Source organism: Lithobates pipiens, unplaced genomic scaffold, assembly GCF_037356315.1.
Source record: "Lithobates pipiens isolate NorthernLeopardFrog02 unplaced genomic scaffold, aLitPip1_a1.2 Scaffold_1, whole genome shotgun sequence".
NCBI lineage: Eukaryota > Metazoa > Chordata > Amphibia > Anura > Ranidae > Lithobates > Lithobates pipiens.
The window spans coordinates 146,396,376-146,418,317 of record NW_027507685.1 but is presented as its reverse complement, the minus strand read 5'-3'; the positions used below and the strand labels follow the sequence as shown (position 1 = coordinate 146,418,317).

The following is a 21,942-nucleotide window of genomic DNA, read 5'->3' as shown; positions in this document are numbered from 1 at the left end:
TGTTTTTGCATATTTTGTATTTGTTTTGCATTTATTTTATTAACAGAACTGAAAAAAATATATTGAAAAAATTTGTTTTTTTTGGTCATATAAAAATATGAAATACTGCTTATGAATATTTTGTATTCTCATTTTTAGCCAGAAGATGGAGGTAGTCTCCCTTTTGAGCGCTATCCCTATCTGCTGTAAAAAAATTGATTGGATAGATTGAAGTAGTATTAAACCCAAAAGCAAACATTTATTATATTGGGGCTTACCAATTTTTAGATGCAATGGCTGCATTCATTTTCTTTTTTAGCATTTATCTTCACCTGGTGATCCAGCCAGTAAGTGGTCCTCAACAGAACAAGCTGTCCTACAGATGTAGCAGGTAGAGGGTTGAGATAAACCATTTAAAGTGGTTGTAAACCCACAGAAAAAAAACCCTCAAAAAACTGCAAGACAAAGGCATAATGAGCTAGTATGCACAGCATACTAGCTCATTATGAAATACCTTAGATCAAAGCCCCCACATCGGTCCCGGCACACACGGCCGAGGACATGTCTCCCAGAGTTATTTCTGGGTATCGCTGGCTCCGGCGCTGTGATTGGCCAGAGCCACGATGACGTCATGATGATGCCGCCGGTAATGGCATGAGCGAGCAGTTTCATCAGTGCGCATGTGCTGATGACGCTGATACAGTGATGCTGATACAGTGAATATCTCCTAAACTGTGCAAGTTTAGGAGATATTCATAGTACCTACAGGTAAGCCTTATAGGCTCACCTGTCGGTAAAAGTGGTGTGTAAGTGTTTACAACCACTTTAATATGGACAGGGATGCTTACAATGATCAGCTTTTATTAATTTATGTAAAACCTTTATCCCAAAAGAAAAAAAACTTTTGTAAGCTGTAACTGCTTATAAAGTGTCAGCTGGGGTTTGGGTTCAATTTATTAAAGTGGTAATAAAGTCTGTTCTACCACTTGTACCTACAGTTAAGCCTATAAGAAGGCTTACCTGGAAGTACTGTCAATATCTTCTAAACTTGCACAGTTTAGGAGATATTCAGAGTGCATGCATCCAGTGACATTACCGGCACATGCACTCTGAAGGTCCAGCATACAATGCCAGGCCTTCACAGCCCGTGTTACAAACGGCGGCTCCCGCATGTGCAGGAGTGACGTCATTGCGTCCCGGGCCACTCATGTAGCCGGAGGACTCAAACACGGAAAGGAATATTGGGGGGGGGGGGGGGGGGAGAGAACAAAGCCCTCCAGCACCGCACTAAGGCAAGTCTCTCATAATGTGCTAGCACATTGTAAAACTGCCTTGCAAGAGATTTTTTTCATCCACCGTGGTTTAATACCACTTTAATGTATCTAAATCTTCTAGTATATCTAGCACTCCCCTCTCCCTAGACTGACAATGCTGTGGCCCAATAGTGTCTCTGTTGCTCCTTCATCCAGATTGGGGACTCTAATGCCGCGTACACACGATCGGAAGTCTCGTCGTAAAAAGCTCTGATGGTTTTCCCGACGGAATTCGGCTCAAGCTGTCTTGCCTACACACGGTCACATCAAATTCCGATTGTTTATAACGCGGTGACGTACAACACGTACGACGTGACTAGAAAAAGGAAGTTCAATACCCAGTAGCCAATAGCTTCTGTCTTGTAGTTGAATCTGAGCATGCAGGATTTTTGTTGTGTCGGAATTGCATACACACGATTTGAATTACCGATAGAAAGTTTTTCCGTCTGGAAAATTGAGAACATGCTATCAATTTTTGGCTGGCGTAAATTCGGACAGCTAAATTCCGATGGAGCATACACACGGTCGCATTTACCAATGAAAAGCTCTCATCTGTCTTTTTCTGGCCAGAATTCCGATCGTGTGTACGTGGCATTATACAGGAGGTGTGTTACTGGACAGATCACCAGCTAAAAACAGAGGGGAAAAAATACCTAAAATAAGAAAACAAAGGCAGCCACCACATCTAATGATTGTAAGCTGCAATATATAAAATTTTTGGTTTTAGGTTTAATACTGCTTTAAGCTGAAATTTACACACACCCCTGAATGACTCACAGCAAAGACCTCTATAAACCCAAAGACAGTTCCATAAAAACGTTTAATCACAAAGAGTTTCTGAAGGCCAAATGCTGTGCTCTCTGTTAAAGTGGAATTGTGCCTAAAAAATGTAAACGGCTGACAGGTAGGGGTTTTTTTGACAGAAGAAACCCTATTGGTCTCTTCTGTCATAACCACTTCCCACTGCCTGTCAGCGGTAATGTACAAGGAAGTGCACATGCGCAGCTCAGTGTACATTTACAGCACTTCTATGTGTTCTGATGATGTCACTCCTGTGTGTATTCGTGGGAGTGATGTCATCACAGGCCAACCATTCAAGAGGATGAACAGACCAAACCTGTAAGGAAAACAGAGAGAAGATGGAAGTGCCCATGTCCAGAGGGAGTGCCAACAGTGCAGAACTGCAGGTACCACAACGGAGCCGACAAAAAATTGCCGAAGATGAACACCTGAGAGTCAGCTGTACACACCACCTGTGTGCCAACACTATTGTAAAAAAAAAAAACCTTTGCAACAGGGCCCCTCGCGGGCTCGCTTCGCTTGGCATATTAATATTGTAACTCTATGTCCACTTGGATGGTGGGGCTTGAACCTGGACTGGGCAGAATGTAGTGTCCAGGCGCGGTGTAGAGCCAACGGTCAGCTGTTCATCTTTGTAGACTTTCGACGGCTCCGTAGTCGTTCGTACTGCCCAAGCTCAGTGCATGCGCAGTACAGGGGGGGTCCTTATCCGCCGGGGAACTTTCTCGGCAAGACACAGGCAATGTTTATTAAGTTGCTCAGCCACTAAAACACTAAAATAAACATTGTTTCTTTTTGAATATTTCTGATTCTTCATCTAAGATCAAAGGGATGCACAAATGTGTCTGTTTAACCACTTGCTTACTGGACACTTAAACCCCCCTCAGTCCCAGACCAATTTTCAGCTTTCAGCGCTGATGCACTTTGAATGACAATTGCGCGGGCATACAACACTGTACCCAAATGAAATTTTTATCATTTTTTTCCCACAAATAGAGCTTTCTTTTGGTGGTATTTAATCACAGCTGGGAGTTTTATTTTTTGCTAAACAAACAAAAAAAGATGCAAAAAAATAAAAAATCATGTTTAATAGTTTGTTATAAAATTTTGCAAACAGGTCATTTTTCTCCTTCATTAAAGTGCGCTGATGAGGCGGCACTGATAGGCTGCATTGGTGGGCACTGATAGGCTGCACTGGTGGGCACTGATAGGCATAGTTAAGGCGGCACTAATAGGCACAGATAAGGCGGCACCGATGGGCACAGATAAGGCGGCACTGATGGGCAAAGACGGGCACAGATAAGATGGCACGGATGGGTGGCACGGATGGGTGGCACTAAGAGGCACTGATAGGTACCACTGATAGATGGGACTGATGGGCACTAATAGGTGGCACTGATAGGTGGCTCTGATGGGCGGCACTGCTGGGTACGGATATGTGGCACTGGGGTGCAGCACCTTTGCTGAGGCAGACTGTGGGCACTGCTGGGTGGCACTGTGGGCACTGCTGGGTGGCACTGTGGGCACTGCTAGGTGGCACTGACAGGGGGGACACATTTTTTATTCAGGCAGGCAAAGCAGGGGGCAGGTGGGCATTGGCAGGGGGCAGGTGGGCACTGGCAGGGCTGGCCGTGATCGGGACTGATGTCCCGATCACGGCCGCCGGTGATCGGCTTTTTTTTTTCTCCTCGAGCTGTCAGCGCGAGGAGGAATAATAGCAGATTACCGGCTCCGTTATATCACATGATCAGCTGTCATTGGCTGACAGCTGATCACGTGATAAGGGGTCGGGATCGACCCCTTGCACGGATCGGTGATCAGGCGAGTCTCGTAGACTCGCCGATCACAGAGCGCGCCGCGCGCGCCCCTCAGGGCCGCTCGTGCACGGGACTACATCAATAGACGTAGTCCCGGAAAAGGAGATCCACGCTGTAGCCGTCATTCGGCTATAGCGCGGGTCTCAAGTAGTTAACCCCTTAATAATCCTTAATTTACTTCCAAGTCTCATCCATTTAATTATTTTTGCTTCTATTTATTTTTTTCATGTCTATTTTATAAACATTAATAACTTTTTTTTGTTTGCTTTGTTAGTGAATATTTTTACACATATATATTAACATATATTTACACATTTCACATTGAAAAAGTGCAAAATAAAAAAAATTAAAATCCATTTATTTCATTTGTAAATCATTTTTCAATGCTTTGTACCATTGCTGATAGCTGAGGGGAAAACAAAACAGTTGTGGTAGGTATTGGTGAATACTAAAAAAAAAAAAAGTATCGGTACCCATACTCGTAAAAAAAAAAAAATGGTATCGGTGCATCCCGACCCCTAATATACAGTTACCTCTAGGCTTCAAGTCATCCTCATCGCTCTCTGACTCGCCATAATCCGCCACTGCGATGGGCACAGATTTCAGTGAGTGAGTGGCCGAGGGCACATCCTGGAGAGAGACAGAACAGGATTATTTGTCTGCAGCCCATACACCACACCAGCAACATTATCATAATATGAATAGCCTAATCATGTCAACAGATACAAGTAAGGTGTGACTACAACTAGGATGGTACAAAAATGAATTATTTACTACAGCTTGTGACCAGATTTCGGCTGAGAGTCCCCATTACAAAACTAAAGTTAATATGTTCCTGGAATAGAAAACGGCTAGGGTTCTGGAAAACTTTCTTTGTCATTAACGGCTAACTACAAGCACCACAATGGGGAGCACGTTTATAGAAACCTACACTACTAATAACAGAAAACTCCAGCTTAGTTTAAAGGGTCATCGCACTTACATTACAGTTCCAGTTTATTATACTCGCCTGTCTCTGACCCAGCAAGACAGCAGCCATGGCAAAGTACATAATCTACAAACAAATGGCAACCATACCAACCTAGCACATGGAAGGGCAACGCATGTCAAAAAAAAAAAAAAAAGACAAAAATTCCCAGCTCACCTAGCAGCCAGCCTGCAACAAACTGAATTAACCCCATCTAATAGTTTATGTTAGAACCAAGGGGTTTTGTTTGTACACATTTGCAAATACATGCGCAAGATGCAGAGGCCACGTCATGGCACCCCCGTTTACTGCAGTCCAAATTCTATACGTTTTGAGAGTCTCCTGAGTTGGAGCACCTATATAATAATGGATAAATTAGTCACCCTTTTACGCCTGGAAGGTTTACCCCCCTCAGGACCAGGCCATTATTTGCACTAAGGGACTGCTATGCTTTAAAGTGGTTGTAAACCGTTTTTTGCTGACTTTTACCTATAGGTAAGCCTAGAATAAGGCTTACCTATAGGTAGTGGAAATATTTCACCTGTAGTGTGCCAATGTCGTCATCTGCGCATGCGGCGATAAGAAGCGGACCACTGTGCCATTTCTTCCCCCCAGCATGTGCCGTGACAGACAGCTCGCGTGCACATGCGCGGGAGTGACGTCACGTGACTCCGGCCAGTCAAAGAGCCATGGCCCTGGCCCTGGAAGGAAAAGGGGCGAAGATGGACACGGCCTGCTCAGGGGACAGCGCAGGCTTCATTTTCAGGTGTCCTATAATGGGCTGGTATGCGATGCATACTAGCCCATTATGCTTTTCATTTGCAGGCCTTGCAGTTAGCAAAAGAGGAAGTAAACCTCATCTGGGTTTACTTCCTCTTTAATTGACAATTGCGTGGTCATGTGACGCTGTACCCAAATAAAATTTATGTCCTTTTTTTCCCCACAGCTTTCTTTTGGTGGCATTTGATCACACCTGCGGTTTTTATTTTACAAAAAAATAAATTAAAAAAAAGACAATTTTGAAAAAAAATAATAATAAAAAAAAAACAGACTTTTTTTTATTGGACATGTTTTATAGCAGAAAGTAAAAAAATATTAAATTTCTTCATCAATTTAGGCCAATATGTATTCTGCTACATAATTTTTAGTAAAAAATAAAAATATAAGCGTATATTGATTGGTTTGCTGAAAAGTCTACAAACTATGGGATATTTTTATGGCATTTTTACTAGTAATGACGGCGATTAGCGATTTCTAGCACACTGCAACATTGCGGTGGACAAATCTGACATTAAGCGACACTTTTTTGGAACCAGCGACACTAATACAGTGATCAGTGCTAAAAAAATGCACTATCACTGTACTAATGACACTGGCAGGGAATTCTAAGCCCTTGTACACACGGTCGGAGATTCCAACAACCAAATCCGTCGGATTTTGTCCATCAGATTTTGTCCGAAACTGTTGTATACACACGGTCGGACAAAGTTGTCGGAAAATCCGATGTGATGACATTATTTCGTTACGACGGGACTATGTTCACGCTAGTAGCCAATAGCTTTGGTGTAGGAATTTGATCTGAGCATGCGTGGCACTTTGTCCGATCGGAATTCTCTACAGATGATCGGAGTATGTCTGATCGGAGCATTTTGTCGGAAAATATTTCCGACAAGTTGGAAAAGTTGGTCCGACGGATATTCTGACGGAAACAGCCCGATGCAGACCACACACAGTCGGAATATCCGACAAAACGCTCCGATTGGGCACATTCCGACGGAATCTTCGACCGTGTGTACAAGGACTTACTGTGTGGGGATGGCTTAACTGGAGGAAAACAGAAGATCTCTATTTTCCTCTCTGACAGAATGGCGGTCTGCCTTGTTTACATAGGCAGACTGCCGTTCTGCCTCTCCTGTCAATGATTGGCATGTCCCGGCGGATAAGATGTCCAATGACCCGATGTGTCCAATCGGGAGTAGGTAGCTGGCAGGCGCGTGCGTGTGCCCCAGACCCGGAAGAATAGATAAGGTACAGGTAGGTTGTTTCGCGCGGCCGGGCCGCCCTGCCGCAGTAAATGTGCGGTGGGCGGTCCAGAAGCAGTTAAGGGGGAACAAAACCCCTTGGTTTTAATGTGAACTGTTAGGCCCCTTTCACACATGCGGACCGATCAATTCAGTCTATTTTTTCAAAGAAAAAAAAAAAACAGGTGAAGTTTACATCTGTTTGTAATCCGTTTTTTTTTTTACATCTGCCAGCTACAGTACTTAAGCGGAGTTCTACCCACTTTTTAAAGTTTGCACCGCCCCCCCCCCCCGCCGTTCATGGTCACATGTAAATGACTCATCGGACCCCTTTTTTTTTTTCCTTTAAGCTTTTTATCGTATTTGAGAAACTGAAGGTTCTGCTTCCACTGTACCTTGCCTGGTACATTTTCTTTATCGTACATCATAGGACACAGAGTCTCAAGTAATTACTTAGTGGGTTATGGGCCTACCTTCAGGTGTTGACAATGGTATAGCCAATACAGGAAGTTGACTCCCCTATATAACCCCTCCTCCTTCCAGGAGTACCTCAGTTTTTCCGCCATTGTCTAAAGGTGTTGGTCACGAGTGAAGATGTGCTCTAAGGAGCTCCAGGAGGGATCCATGCTGGATTTAAAGAAACCTCCACAATCAGATCCATCCTCACCACTGAGGCCATAGGATGGTACCTGGACCTCGATGCAAGAACAAGGTGTTGCCTGTAATGCTTCTCTGAGAGCTGGACCCTAGGAACCAGGATGCTTTTTGGCCCAAAGGAGCGGAACCCCTTTTATAAGGGCCCCAGTCTTTGAGCGTGTGTTAACGCAGCCCGCCGTGATGGGTGAAGTTTGTATCTGCTGTTAAAACCTTTATATGCCTTAAATGCCATAGAACAGCCCTGTCTCAGTATATGTGTTGTCCAGCAGAGGGGGTTCTTACTTTCCTAAGGGAATTAGCAGGCTGAATGGTTATCAGCTGCTTAGCAGCTAAGGGGAAAAGTTCCCATAATCATTAAAACTCTGCAGAGTTTAGAAGAATGCTGACAGAACCACCCTTTCCCTCCCCCTCCCCCTCTACTCCTTTAGGAGTTGTTTGGCGTCTTCTTTTTTATATATATTACTCACAGTTATGGTAGGTATCCTAGCCTGCTGTGGAGCGGCATAAACTGGAAGTTGTTTTTAAAGCAGCATGGGTTCCCCCTCCCTTCAGGTCTGCACAATACAGACGAGCTGAGCATATTCAAACTGAATGGGGGGTTGCCGGAGGACACAGAGGGGTGTGGCCGTAGGTCACATGACGCTAGGTATAAGACAGTGTCTATCCATACAGCGTTGATGACTGAGGGGGAAGTGCTGTGGACGCCAATCAGGTCCACCTGAGGCTCACACATTAAAGCACTCTCCGCTACAAGAAAACTCAGCCTTCGCAGCCAGAGTTCACTAAGGAGAGGAGTCTGTTATACTAAGAGACATTTAGCGTGGGGCACGTAAGGGTGTAAAGCAGGCATTTCCAGTACAGGAAAAGAACTGTTAGCATGCATTGTTTGGCTAGAATTATTTAGCAGATAATATTGTGTGTGCGCCTCTGCTTTTGTACTTAGCATTATGTCTTCCAGACCTACCGTAAAGGTACCTAAGGTGTCACCCTCAGGCGCTGGGAACCCCAGTCATGCCTCCATACTGTCTTGCTCTTCAGAGAGATCAGACATGGCAAGCCAGGGTGAGTCATTGGAAGCTAGCGATGGTGCAACTGCTTCACACACTTCAGCCCCTGCTTATGTGACTGAAGAAGCACTTTCCTCTGCCCTGCAGGGTTTAGAAGGAAGATTAGCGACTTTAATCGCATCATCCATCCAGGTGGATAGGAAACGTCCTAGATCCTCCTCCCTCACTTTAGACTGTTTACAGTCAGTGGAGGGTCCTAAAGAACTATGGGGACATGACAAGGTCTTTCCTGCAGATGATCGGGAAGAAAAACAAGCCGGTTATTCCTCTGCAGAGGAAACAGTACTTGGAAATTCACCTTCACAAACTGAAGTACAGAGCCTTACAGAGATGGTTCGCTCTACTTTCATGTTACCCCTAATGGAGGCAGCTGAAGGTCCGGTATCCTCTTTAGGATCCTTAAAACCTTTTCAGCCTTTACATGCGTTTCCAGTACACGCATTACTTGAAAAGCTTATTTATTTCGAATGGGATCATCCGGATAAGCATTTCTTCCCTCCTAAAAGATTCTCTAATCTCTATCCTATGGAGGAAAAATTCACTAAAAAGGTGGAAGATTCCAGCAGTAGACGCTGTGATTTCCAATGTGAATAAAAATTTAACTTGTCCAGTGCACATATGCTTAAGGATCCAACAGATAAAAAGTTGGAAGGTCTGTTAAACTCTTTTTCCTTACCAGGGACCGTAACTCAGCCTGCGATAGCAGCCATAGGCATCTGTCAGTCCTTAAAGGACCAGTTTGCAGATGCCCTCAAAGAGCTCCCTGCACAACAAGCTCAGGAGTTGCCGAGCTACCTAAAGCATGATGCTTTGCCATAGATGCTATAAAGGACTCTATTCACCAGGCATCACGTCTGACGCTTGTACTTGTACACATGCGAAGGACCCTTTGGTTAAAGGGTTGGTCAGCTAAAACACCTTGTAAAAATCGTCTAACTGGGTTCCCCTTTAAGGGAGAACGCCTTTTTGGAGATAGCTTGGATAAATACATTCAGACTATTTCCAGCGGAAAGAGTACTCTTTTACCAGTCAAAAGAAAATATAAACATCCTTCGTTTAAACAGACTTTTACCCCAGCGCCAAGGGCATCCTCCTCTAGGCAGGGGCGATGGCCTTTGCCGTCAGACCCCACGGGAAGATCTCAGGGTCAGACCCAGGCACAGAGGAGGACCTGGGGCCGCAAATCTGCAAAGCGGAACAAGGCCTCATCATGAAGAGGCATCCCCCCTCACCAAGGTGGGGGGAAGACTTCTGAAGTTCTCAGAAGTCTGGCAGAGGGAAATTCAGGACAGATGGACCCTCTCCACTGTATCTCTAGGATACAAGCTAGAATTTCGAGAGTTTCCACCGGCCTGTTTTCTCAGATCAAACGTTCCGAGGGATTCAGCCAAAAAGCAATCCCTGTTGCAAGCGTTGGACCGATTATTGGCTCAAGGGGTGATCATGCAGATCCCCAAAGAAGAGCAGGGTTTGGGTTTTTACTCAAACCTATTTACGGTGCCAAAGCCGAATGGAGATATCAGACCAATTCAAGATCTACGGAATCTAAATCAGTTCCTGAGGATCCGCTCCTTTCGCATGGAGTCAATCAAGTCAGTTGTATCTATCCTACAAGGAGGGGAACTTCTGGCATCCATCAACATCAGAGATGCATATCTGCATGTCCCTATATTCCCTCCTCACCAGACGTTTCTGCGTCTCGAGGTAGAAAAGAAGCATTTTCAGTTTGTAGCCCTGCTCTTCGGCTTTGCTACAGTACCTTGGGTATTCACAAAAGTACTTGCCCCACCTCTAGCCAGGTTAAGGGCACAGGGCATAACTGTCCTGGCTTACTTAGACGATCTATTGTTAATAGACCAGTCAGTGCCTCACTTAAGACGGGGTGTAGCCATTTCAAGCAGCTACCTGGAAAGTTTGGGTTGGATTCTCAACCTAAAAGAGTCCTCCTTGAATCCACTAAAGAGGCTGGAGTATCTAGGCATGATCATAGATACAGCCCAGAAGAGGGTGTTCTTGCCTCCGGCAAAGATCAGCTCCATACAGGAGCTAGTGAGGCTGATCAGGTCAAGAAAAAATCCTTCAATTAGCCTTTGTATGAGATTGTTAGGGAAGATGGTAGCTTCATTTGAAGCAGTTCCCTATGCCCAATTCCATTTGAGACTGTTTTAAAGCAGTATCCTGTCTGCTTGGAACAAGATGAATCAAACTTTGGATTTGCCAATGCGGCTGTCCCCAAGAGTGTCCCAGAGCCTCAGTTGGTGGTTACTATCCCGGAACTTGCTGAAGGGAAAAACCTTCAGACCAATTATCTGGAAGGTAGTGACAACGGATGCCAGCCTTTCAGGCTGGGGAGCAGTACTAGAGAAAAACGACTGTCCAGGGACGATGGTCAGGAACCAAGCTTACCCATCAACATCCTAGAGATTCGGGCAGTATATCTGGCCCTAAAGACCTGGACCTCCAGGTTAAAGGATTTTCCTGTCAGGTTCCAATCCGACAATGCCACGGCCGTGGCATATATCAATCACCAAGGGGGCACCAGAAGTCTCCCAGCTCAGAGAGAGGTGAACCAGATTCTAACTTGGGCGGAAGAGAATGTCCCCTGCTTATCGGCAGTTTTCATTCCGGGGGTAGAAAATTGGCAGACGGACTATCTAAGTCGCCAGCAGCTATTCCTGGGGGAATGGTCTCTTCATCCCGAAGTGTTTCGAGCTGTTTGCCAAAAATGGAGGACTCCGGACGTAGAACTTCTAGTGTCCAGATTCAACACAAAGCTAGTCAACTTTGTGTCCAGGACAAGGGACCCACTCGTGTACGGAACAGATGCATTGGTGACCCCCTGTGATCAGTTGTCACTGATCTATGCTTTTCCCCCGATCCGGTTGCTGCCTCGGCTTCTTTCCAGGATCAAGCTGGAAAGAAAGTCTGTAATTCTGATAGCACCAGCATGGCCCAGAAGGTCATGGTTCACGTAGATCGTAAATATGACAGTGGAGGGTCCTTGGCCCCTTCCGCTAAGGCCAGACCTGCTATCGCAGGTGCCTATATTCCATCCTACTTTACAAACGCTAAATTTAACGGCTTGGCTATTGAGACCCACATTCTGAAGAAACGTGGGCTTTTCCAGGTCAGTTAACTCTACTTTGATTAATGCTAGGAAGCCAGCTTCTAGAGCTATATATTATAGAGTCTGGAATGCTTATGTTTCCTGGTGTGAATCCAAGGGTTGGCACCCTCAGAGATATAAGCAGAATTCTTGCCTTTCTACAGTTAGGCGTAGAGATGAGTACTATTAAGAGTCAAGTCTCAGCCTTATCAATTTTGTTTCAAAGACCGCTTGCTACGCATTCTTTAGTCCGGGGTTTCATGCAAGGAGTGCTGTGGATAAATCCGCCAGTTAGATCTCCTTTAAGCCCTTGGGATTTGAATCTAGTTTTGTCAGTGTTACAAAAACAGCCATTTGAACCATTACAGCATATTCCTTTAGTCCTTTTGACAAGGAAGCTGGTATTTTTAGTTGCTATATCGTCAGCAAGGAGGGTGTCAGAATTGGCTGCTCTTTCTTGTAAAGAGCCATATTTGGTTATTCATGAGGACAGAGTGGTGTTATGCCCTCGTCCAGGCTTTTTGCCAAAGGTAGTTTCAGGCTTTCATCTGAATGAAGATATTGTCCTGCCTTTGTTTTTTCCCAGACCAGGTTCCAGGGAAGAAAAATCTCTACATTGTCTTGATGTAGTGAGAGCAGTGAAAATCTATTCGAAGAAAACTGCTCAGATTCGTAAGACTGACGTCTTATTCATTCTGCCAGAGGGTCCTAAGAAGGGACAGGCAGCGTCGAAATCCACTATCTCCAAGTGGATTTGGCAAGTTATAATTCAAACTTATGGTTTAAAGGGAAAGATTCCCCCTTTTCAAGTTAAGGCGCACTCTACCAGAGCGGTTGGTGCTTCTTGGGCAGTGTGTCACCAGGCCTCCATGTCTCAGATCTGCAAGGCCGCAACTTGGTCTTCAGTACATACATTTGCAAAATTGTATCAAGTAGATGTAAGATGGAATGAGGATATCGCCTTCGGGCGCAGCGTGCTGCAGGCAGCAGTATAAGTCCTCAGGTCTGGGGGTTACCCTACGGGTTGCGTTTCCCTCCCCTCAAGTAGCATTGCTATGGGACATCCCACCAAGTAATTACTTGAGACTCTGTGTCCTATGATATACGATAAAGAAAATAGGATTTTTAAAACAGCTTATCTGTAAAATCCTTTTCTTGGTGTACATCATAGGACACAGAGCTCCCGCCCCTCTGTTTTATGGGGTGAGAGTATATTGCTTATATTGCTTGGCTACAAAAACTGAGGTACTCCTGGAAGGAGGAGGGGTTATATAGGGGAGTCAACTTCCTGTATTGGTTATATCAGTGTCAACACATGAAGGTAGGCCTATAACATACCAAGTAATTACTTGAGACTCTGTGTCCTATGATGTAATCTAAGAAAAGGATTTTACAGGTAAGCTGTTTTAAAAATCCTATTATTTCTGCCCAGGCATTGGCTCCTGGGATATATAATGCTGTGAAAAAGTATTTGCCCCCTTCCTGATTTTTTTTCTTTTTGCATATTTCTCACACTTAAATTATTCAGATCATCAAACAAATTTTTATATTACACAAAGATAACCCGAGTAAATCCAAGATGCAGTTTTTAAATCATTTAATTCATTAAGGGAAAAAAGCTTTTGAAACCCGCCTGGTCCTATGTGTAAAAGTAATTGCCCCTCCCATGCTGAATCATGAATGAACTGTGATTAACCACAATTTTTTGGAAAGCTGAGTTAAATTTCACTTGCCACAGCCAGGCCTGATTACTGCCAGACCTGTTGAATCAAAAAAAAAATCCCATAAATAGAAACTGTCTGACAAAGTGAAGCATGCTAAAAGATCTCAAAAAGCAACACATCGTGCTGTGATCTAAAGAAATTCAAGAACAGATGAGAAACAAAGTCATTGACATGTATCGGTCTGGAAAGGATTACAAAACCATTTCTAAGGCTTTGGGACGCCAGCGAACCCTGGTGAGAGCCATTATCCATAAATGGAGAAAACTTGAAACAGCGGTGAACCCTCCCAGAAGTGGACATCCAACCAAAATGACTCAAAGAGCACAACGACGACTCATCCAGGAGGTCATAAAAGAACCCACAACAACATCTAAAGAACTGCAGGCCTTGCTTGCCTCAGGTAAGTTCAGTGCTCATGATTCAATAATAATAAAGAGACTGGGCAAAAATGGCATTCATGGGAGAGTTCCAAGGCCAAAGCCACTGCTGACCAAAAAGAACACAAAGGCTCATCTCATATTTACCAAAAAAATCTTGATTATCCCCAAGACTTTTAAGCAAATATTCTGTGGACTGATGAGACAAAAATTTTACTTTTTGGAAGGTGTGCATCCCGTTACACCTGGCATAAAACGAATACAGCACTTCATAACAAGAACATCATACCAACAGTCAGACATGGTGGTGGTAGCGTGATTATCTGGGGCTGCTTTGCAGCTTCAGGACCTGGATGACTTACCATAATTGATGGAACCATGAATTCTGAGCTCTACCAGAAAATCCTAAAGGAGAATGTCCGGCCATCAGTTTGTGACCTCAAGCTCAAGTGCACTTGAGTTATGCAGCAGGACAGTGATACGAAACACAACAGCAAGTCCCCCTCCAAATGGTTCAAGCAAAGCAAAATTTAGGTTTTGGAGTGGCCTAGTTAAAGCCCGGACTTAAATGCAATTGCGATGCTGTATCATGACCTTACACAGGCCGTTCATGCTGGAAAACCCTCCAATGTGGCTGGATTAAAACAATTCTGCAAAGAAGAGTGGGCCAAATTTGCTCCACAGCAATGTGAAAAACTCATTGCTAGTTATCGCAAACGCTTGATTTCAGTTGTTGCCACCAAGGGTGCATTAATCAGTTATTAGGTTTAGGGGGCAATTACTTTTTCACATAAAGCCAGGCAGGTTTGGACAGCTTTTTTGCCATAATAAATTAAACCATCTTTTAAAAACTGCATTTTGTATTTACTTGGGTTATCTTTGTGTATAAATAAAATTTGTTTGATGATCTGAGTAATTTAGGTGTGACAAAAAAAAAAAAAAAAAAAATCAGAAAGCAGGCAAATACTTTTTCACAGCATTGTGTGTGTTATCCATCCCAGAAGTCAATGGGCAGCCTCCACTTCAATAAGTGTGCCACGCATGCGTGAGATCGGGAGGTGCATGCTGGGTAGCACCCAGAAGGAGCAACGAGTGGGCTTGGAATGCCCACACTGAAGCTGAGAGCCCACACTATGAGGAGAGAAGAATGAGTTTTTTAAATAGAAAATGAATCAGAAAACCTACTATTATTATTTCTATAATGTATTGTTGTGTTAGTTGCAACCATCGCAGAGGTGTTTTTTTTGTTTTGTTTTTTAACATGCTGGAACTCCACTTGGGTCCTGGAGCTATTTTTTCATGCAAAAACTGACTGTTTGTCCATTTACATCCGATCCATTATTTTAACAGAAGAAAAATAGGAGTTTTTATCTGGGTGAAATTGTCAACAACTGCTGCATGCATGGTTACCATTAGCTCTTTGACCCCTTTCATACTGAAGGCGCTTTTCAGGCGTTTTAGCGCTAAAAAGATCGCCTGTAAATCACCTGAAAAGTGCGCTTGCAGGACGGAATAAAAAGTCCTACAAGCAGCATCTTTGGGGCGGGGCGGTGCGGGAGCGGTATATACAGCACTCCTATACTGCCCCTGCCATTGAAATCAATGGGCAGCGCTGCCGAAGTACCTGCAAAGCGCTTTAGCAGTGGTGCTTTTCAGGTGCTTATAACCCCCTGTTAACCCCTTCCTTGGGGTTAAAAGCATCCCGTCCCCACCTGCACAGTGCCAGGAAAGGCGCCACTAAAAATAAAGCTTGGGCGCTCTGAGTGTGATAGTAGCCTTTTTGTAATAAAACGATAAGTATGATGATGACAATAACAGCCTTCCTCATACTAGGTTTTAACCTTTGTACATACAGTATCTCACAAAAGTGAGTACACCCCTCACATTTTTTGTAAATATTTTATTTCTTTTAATGTGACAATGAAGAAATGACACTTTGCTACAATGTAAAGTAGTGAGTGTACAGCTTGTATAACAGTGTAAATTTGCTGTCCCCTCAAAATAACTCAACACAGCCATGGGGAAGGCTGTTATGCTTATCATCATACATCGTTTTATTACAAAAAGGCTACTTTCACACTCAGACCTCCCAAGCGCCAGCGGTAAAGCTCTGCTAGTTTTAGCGGCGCTTTTCTTGCCACTGTGCAGGCGGGAACGGGCACTTTTAACCCCAAGGAAGGGGTTAACAAGGGGTTATAAGCACCTGAAAAGCGCAGCTGCTGAAGTTCTTTGCAGGCACTTCGGCAACGCTGCCCATTGATTTCAGGTGAGGGGTGTACCCACTTTTATGAGATACTGTACATCGCTGACCCACTGCAGGAGCCACAGTCTAGGTCAAGGGGCGCTCCTCCCCACCTCTGAACTGGCAGGCCTACTCCGATACCTACTTGCAAGCTTACAGGGAGATGTTTTTTCTTTAAGGGCCCATGGAGAATAAACATTCACAGCTTATACTTCATAGGCCCTTAAAGAAAAAAACGTCTTTCTGCAGACTTGAAAGTAGGTATCTTGTCCATTAGGACCTATGGAGAAAAGTTGCACCTGGGTCTGCCAGCAGTAACCACAGTTTATGCCAAGTGGAGTACCTCCCCATCTCAGACCGAGAAGGCCTCCTCAGTACTGTAGATGTGCGACCTATTCTCAATTGCCTCTTAAAGAAAGCTTTCTCCCTGCAGGCTTGCAAGTAGTCATCTTGTCCAGTATATTCGCCATGTAATGATATAGACCCCATCAACTTCAACCTGCAACCATCTATATATACCTGTGAAAAAAAAAATCTTCCTTACAAGCATAGAAGTACTATGCAGTGCAGTATAATTGCTGGAAGCCTGTAATGACTGAGTGGATGGCGATGTTCTGAATCCAATGAATACATAAAGTCACCAATACACCAGTCATGACAAGTTGGGACGTACAGGGTCCCTTCGTGAAGGCAAGCAGCAATCTTCTGAATCTATGGAGTAATGGTAAGTTTATGTATTTACTTACTACAAAACAAGGATTAACAGGACCAAGATTAAATCGACAGCATTTCCCAGAATCCTCACTCCCCTGCTCTTAAAACTGACTGCCTACCTCACCCAAGAATCTGCACAAAGCTTGTGGCCATATCACAGCAGCCTGTTGTAAGGAACATTGTATCCAAGTGCAATGTCCTTAGATATAAAACGGTTTTATTTGTGGAAAGATACCTTCATTGAGTACCATTAGAACCCTTTATCAAACCCTTACGTTTTGATCAGCAGGGATCCGTCCATTGATTTTCTGCTGATCAGAGCAGAGCAGACAGATGACAGGTCTGTTTCCGCTTCCTTTATGCAGAGCAGACATGGTCAGAGCTGCTGTGCTCTATGGGCAACAATGTGTACAGACTCCGCTGTCTGCTTACACCTGACTACCCTTCCTTCATTCACTCCGATCCGCCTACACGAAGGAGAATGGATTCCCTTCCATTTTGTTTTTAGCGGTCCGGATTGGATTGGAGGTAGCGGGTGTAAACAGACTTGTGGTGTTCCACGGGGGGGGGGGGGGGGGGGGTAAATGGACCATCCAATCAGGTTCGCCTGAAAAACTGAGGCGGATCTGATCGGAACGGTCATGTGAAAGGGACTTTAGTCTAAAGAAATGGTGGGGAGCTATGTTTCCTAGTATAACAGTGGGATTGATTAGGAGACGGCAGGCCTTGCTGGTGCACCAGACTAATGCATACATGATTCATTTTCTTTTGTTCATCCAATCGGTTGAACAAAAGAAATTAATCAATTCCCCCATTCACACATTCGATGTGGATGGGGGACTCCCTCCCATGGAGCTATTGTATTCTGACAGTGGGGAGAGTTCCCTGCTGTCAGAATATACTCATCAGCACCAGGGGCTATAGCCAATGGCACTGATCAAGTGAAGTTTTTTCCAACAGGCTGGTTCCAACAGCTATTGAATAATCGACTTCTGTACAACCAGCCTAGATTGAAATTCAGCCTGTCCCTGCTGAACCGGGTAAAATTCAATCCATCTATGGCCAGTGTAACTATAGAACAGGAGCAGGTAAGGATCAGCAGTTACGTTTGATTAAATCCTTATAATGCATATATCTGACCTGATTTATTTTTCTTAGCAATATTGTAATTTTTCTTTAAAATGGCAATTTTACTTTTTGCTTACCATGGTATAACAGATAAGAAGCACATTTAATAAAATTCCAGTACCTACCATCCTCACAAACTAGGTGTCTGAACCATTTACATCATGCTGACTGATGGCATAGCTTATGTAGGTTCAAAGCAAGCAACGTTTATTTGCATTAAGAGATCTGAGATTTTTTTTCCCTAGTTTAGGAAAGGGGGAGGGGAATGGCCTCAAACATAAAAGGTACAGTTCACATTTGTGTAATCATACATGTGAACAATACAGACAGAAAAAAAAATCCACTAATATTTATGCATGCATTATTTATGTATGTATTTTTACAGTACCTTGAAAAAAGTATTCATACCCCTTGACATTTTCCACATTTTGTCATGTTACAATCAAAAACGTAAAATGTATTTTATTGGGATTTTATGTGATAGACCAACACAAAGTGGCACATCATTGTGAAGTGGAAGGAAAATGATAAATGGGTTTAAATTTTTTTTACAAATAAATATGTGAAAAGTGTGGCGTGCATTTGTATTCAGTCAATACTTTGTAGAACCGCCTTTCTTTGCAATTACAGCTACAAGTCTTTTTGGGGATGTTTCTACCAGCTTTACAAATCTAGAGAGTGACATTTTTACCCCTTCTTCTTTGTAAAATAGCTCAAGCTCCGTCAGATTGTATGCAAAGTGTCCGTGAACAGCAATTTTCAAGTCTTACCACAGATTCTCATTTGAATTTAGGTCTGGACTTTGACTGGGCCATTCTAACATATGAATATGCTTTGGTCTAAACCATTCCATTGTAGCTCTAGCTGTATGTTTAGGGTTGTTGTCCTGCTGGAAGGTTTTCTTCTAAGATTGCCCTGTATTTGGCTCCATCCATCTTCCCATCAACTCTGACCATCTTCCCTGTCCCTGCTACAGAAAAGAATCCCACAACACGATACTGCCATCACCATGTTTCATGGTGTGTTCAGGGTGATGTGCAGTGTTAGTTTTCTGCCACGCATAGGTCAAAAAGTTAAATTTTGGTCTCATCTGACCAGGGCACCTTCATCCACATGTTTGCTGTGTCCCCCACAAACTGCAAACGGGACTTCTTATAGCTTTCTTTCAACAATGGCTTTCTTCTTTCCACTCTTCCATAAAGGCCAGGTTTGTGAAGTGCACAACTAATAGTTGTCCTCTGGACAGATTCTCCCACATTAGGTGGACGGCCATGTCTTGGTAGGTTTGCAGTTGTGCCATACTCTTCCTATTTTCGGATGATGGATTGACCATTGCTCCGTGAGATGTTCCAAGCTTGGGATTTTTTATAACCTAACCCTGCTTTAACCACTTGAGACCCGCACTACGTCTATTGACGTCATGGGGTTTCGGTGGTTATATCTAAATGATGCCTGAGGCCACAGACATCATTCAGATATTGCCGTTTTCAGCCGGCGATTCCCTACACCATAAGAATGATCATAGCGGCTGTTCCGCCGCTTGATCGTTCTTACGGGTGGCGGGAGGGGACGCCCCCCCCCCTCCCGCCGCCCTCCGATGCTTCTACCGACTCACCGTTTCCATCGGTGAGTCGGTCACAGAATCCGCCGGCCCCAGCAAGTAATCATAGAGATTTCCGGCAGACAAGATTGTCCCCGGAGTCTCTATGATTGTTCGGAGGCCGGGCACGGTGTTATGACGTCACGCCCGGCCTCGGTATTCAAATTAACGGCGCCGATCTGGCTAGGAAGCCATGATCGGTTTTTTTTGTTTTGTTTTTTTATTCTTCCCAGCCTAGAGGTGAGATATGGGGTCTTATTGACCCCATATTTCACTGTAAATAGGTCCGATCGTGCCATATTCCTATTACAAGGGATGTTTACATTCCTTGTAATAGGAATAAAAGTCATCAGTTTTTTTTTTTTAAGTGTAAAACAAAAAAAAAATTAACTATAAAAAAAAAAAAAAATTTAAAGCGCCCCTCTCGCCGGGAGCTCGCACACAGAAGCGAATGCATACGCAAGTCCCGCCCACATATGAAATTGGTGTTCAAACCACACATTTGAGGTATTGCCGCGAACGTTAGAGCGAGAGCAATAATTCTAGCCCTAGACCTCCTCTGTAACCCAAAATATGTAACCAGTAAAAAAATTTAAAGCGTCGCCTATGGGGATTTTTAAATACCAAAGTTTGGCGCCATTCCACGAGCGCGTGCAATTTTGAATCGTGACATGTTGGGTATCTATTTACTCGGCGTATCCTCCTCTTTCACATTATGTAAAAAAATTGGGCTAACTTTACTGGGTTTTTGTTTTTTAAGCATGAAGCAGTTTTTTTTCTTAAAAAAACGCGTTCAAAAAATTGCTGCGCAAATACCGTGCGAGATAAAAAGTTGCAATGACCGCCATTGTATTCTCTAGGGTCTTTGCTAAAAAAACATATATAATGTTTGGGGGTTCTATGTAATTTTCTAGCAAAAAAATTAGGAATTTTACATGAAGGAGAGAAATGTCAGAATTGGCCTGGGTCCGAAGTGGTTAAACTTCTCCACAACTTTATCCCTAAACTGTCTGGTGTGTTCCTTGGCCTTCATGATGGTTTTTAATCACTAAGGTTCTCTAACAAACCTCTGAGGGCTTAATAGAAAAGCTGTACTTATACTGAGATTAAAATTACACACAGGGGGACTCCATTTCCTAATTTGGTGGCTTCTGAAGGCAATTGGTTCCACTAGATTTTAGTTAGGGGTATCAGAGTAAAGGGGGCTGAATACAAATGCAAGCCATACTTTTCAGATATTTCTTTGAAAAAAATGTTGGAAACCATTTAGCATTTTCCTTCCACTTCACAATTACGTGCCACTTTGTTTTGGTCACATAAAATCCCAATAAAATACATTTACGGTTTTGGTTGTAACATGACAAAAAGTGAAAGATTTCAAGGGGCACGAATATTTTTTGAAGGCACTGTATGGAGCTGTAACATGTGTAGCGAGCGTTGGAAGATTTTACTATTGCAAGTTGTCTCTGTAATAACACACGGTGGTATGCTTGTATATGACACAAACATGTGCAATCTACAAAACACACCCAGGTCAGGTGTCAGAATGATGGCCTGCACTACGTACCCTGTGGCTAAGCCTTGGTGACGTGGAGTGGGAGTGGGTAGGTGAAGGTGCTCCAGAGTCCAGAAACACTTCTTTTTCACAGGAGTAGCACCACACGCGAAATGTGGTCAGGTTCACAATGAGATTGTGCTTCTTAGCCTGAAAGAACAAGAAAACACCAGATTAATGTAAATTCAGTCTCCCTACTACAGCAACTTAAAATACACCTATCATTTTGACTCCAGCAGTTGAACAGGATAAGAGGATTGAACACAGGAAAGTGACAGGTTCACTTTAACACAAAAGGCACTAAGAATATTGCAGAGCTCTGTAGACTTTCCCACCAAGCTTTGACTATAATGCAAAATGGACCATTACCCAATGTATACTTCCCCTCGAAAACCTAGCAAAATTTAAAGAAGTACAGACAAAGCTCTTTTGGCTGTACTTCTCCTGTTATAATAGGAGTGCAGTTCATTCTGCACTCCTTTGACCTGTTTTCAGCAGAGAGCAGACTGAAGCCTGCATGTCACAGAGCCGGTCCAGACTCGGGAAAGATGGTGACCATATGGTCCACATGCCTGGACTGGCACCTGGCTCAACCTCTCAGTAAACCGATGAGAGCCTGAGCTGGCCGTTCTCCGGCCCCCTCCACAGCCCAGTGCTCCAGTGAGCGTGGGGGGGCAGAGCAGAGAGCTGGTGACTGACAGTCACCAGCTCTCTGCTCACAGAGCTGTAAGAACCAAGCAAGCAGCGTTTTATCGCTTGGTTTGGTGTGCATTGCTAGAATTTTTTGTTTTTTTGTTTGGGAGGGTGCATGTGTTTAGCACAGGGTGAATCAGCAATGTCCAAACAGAAGGTCAGGGCTCATGCAGGCTTATAT

The 21,942-nt window shown here is 43.9% G+C and overlaps 1 protein-coding gene across 2 annotated transcripts in view; it reads right to left on the bottom strand.

Annotated features, from left to right (window-relative positions):
- USP20 (ubiquitin specific peptidase 20) overlaps positions 1-21,942 on the bottom strand; it is a 118,766-nt gene that overhangs the window by 57,651 nt on the left and 39,173 nt on the right. For both annotated transcript variants that reach the window (XM_077478205.1, XM_077478210.1), the window contains exons 5-6: positions 21,081-21,218; positions 4,444-4,540 (exon numbers count right to left, since the gene is read on the bottom strand). In XM_077478205.1, the coding sequence (XP_077334331.1) occupies positions 4,444-4,540; positions 21,081-21,218 (235 nt within the window). The remainder of the gene's footprint in view (positions 1-4,443; positions 4,541-21,080; positions 21,219-21,942) is intronic.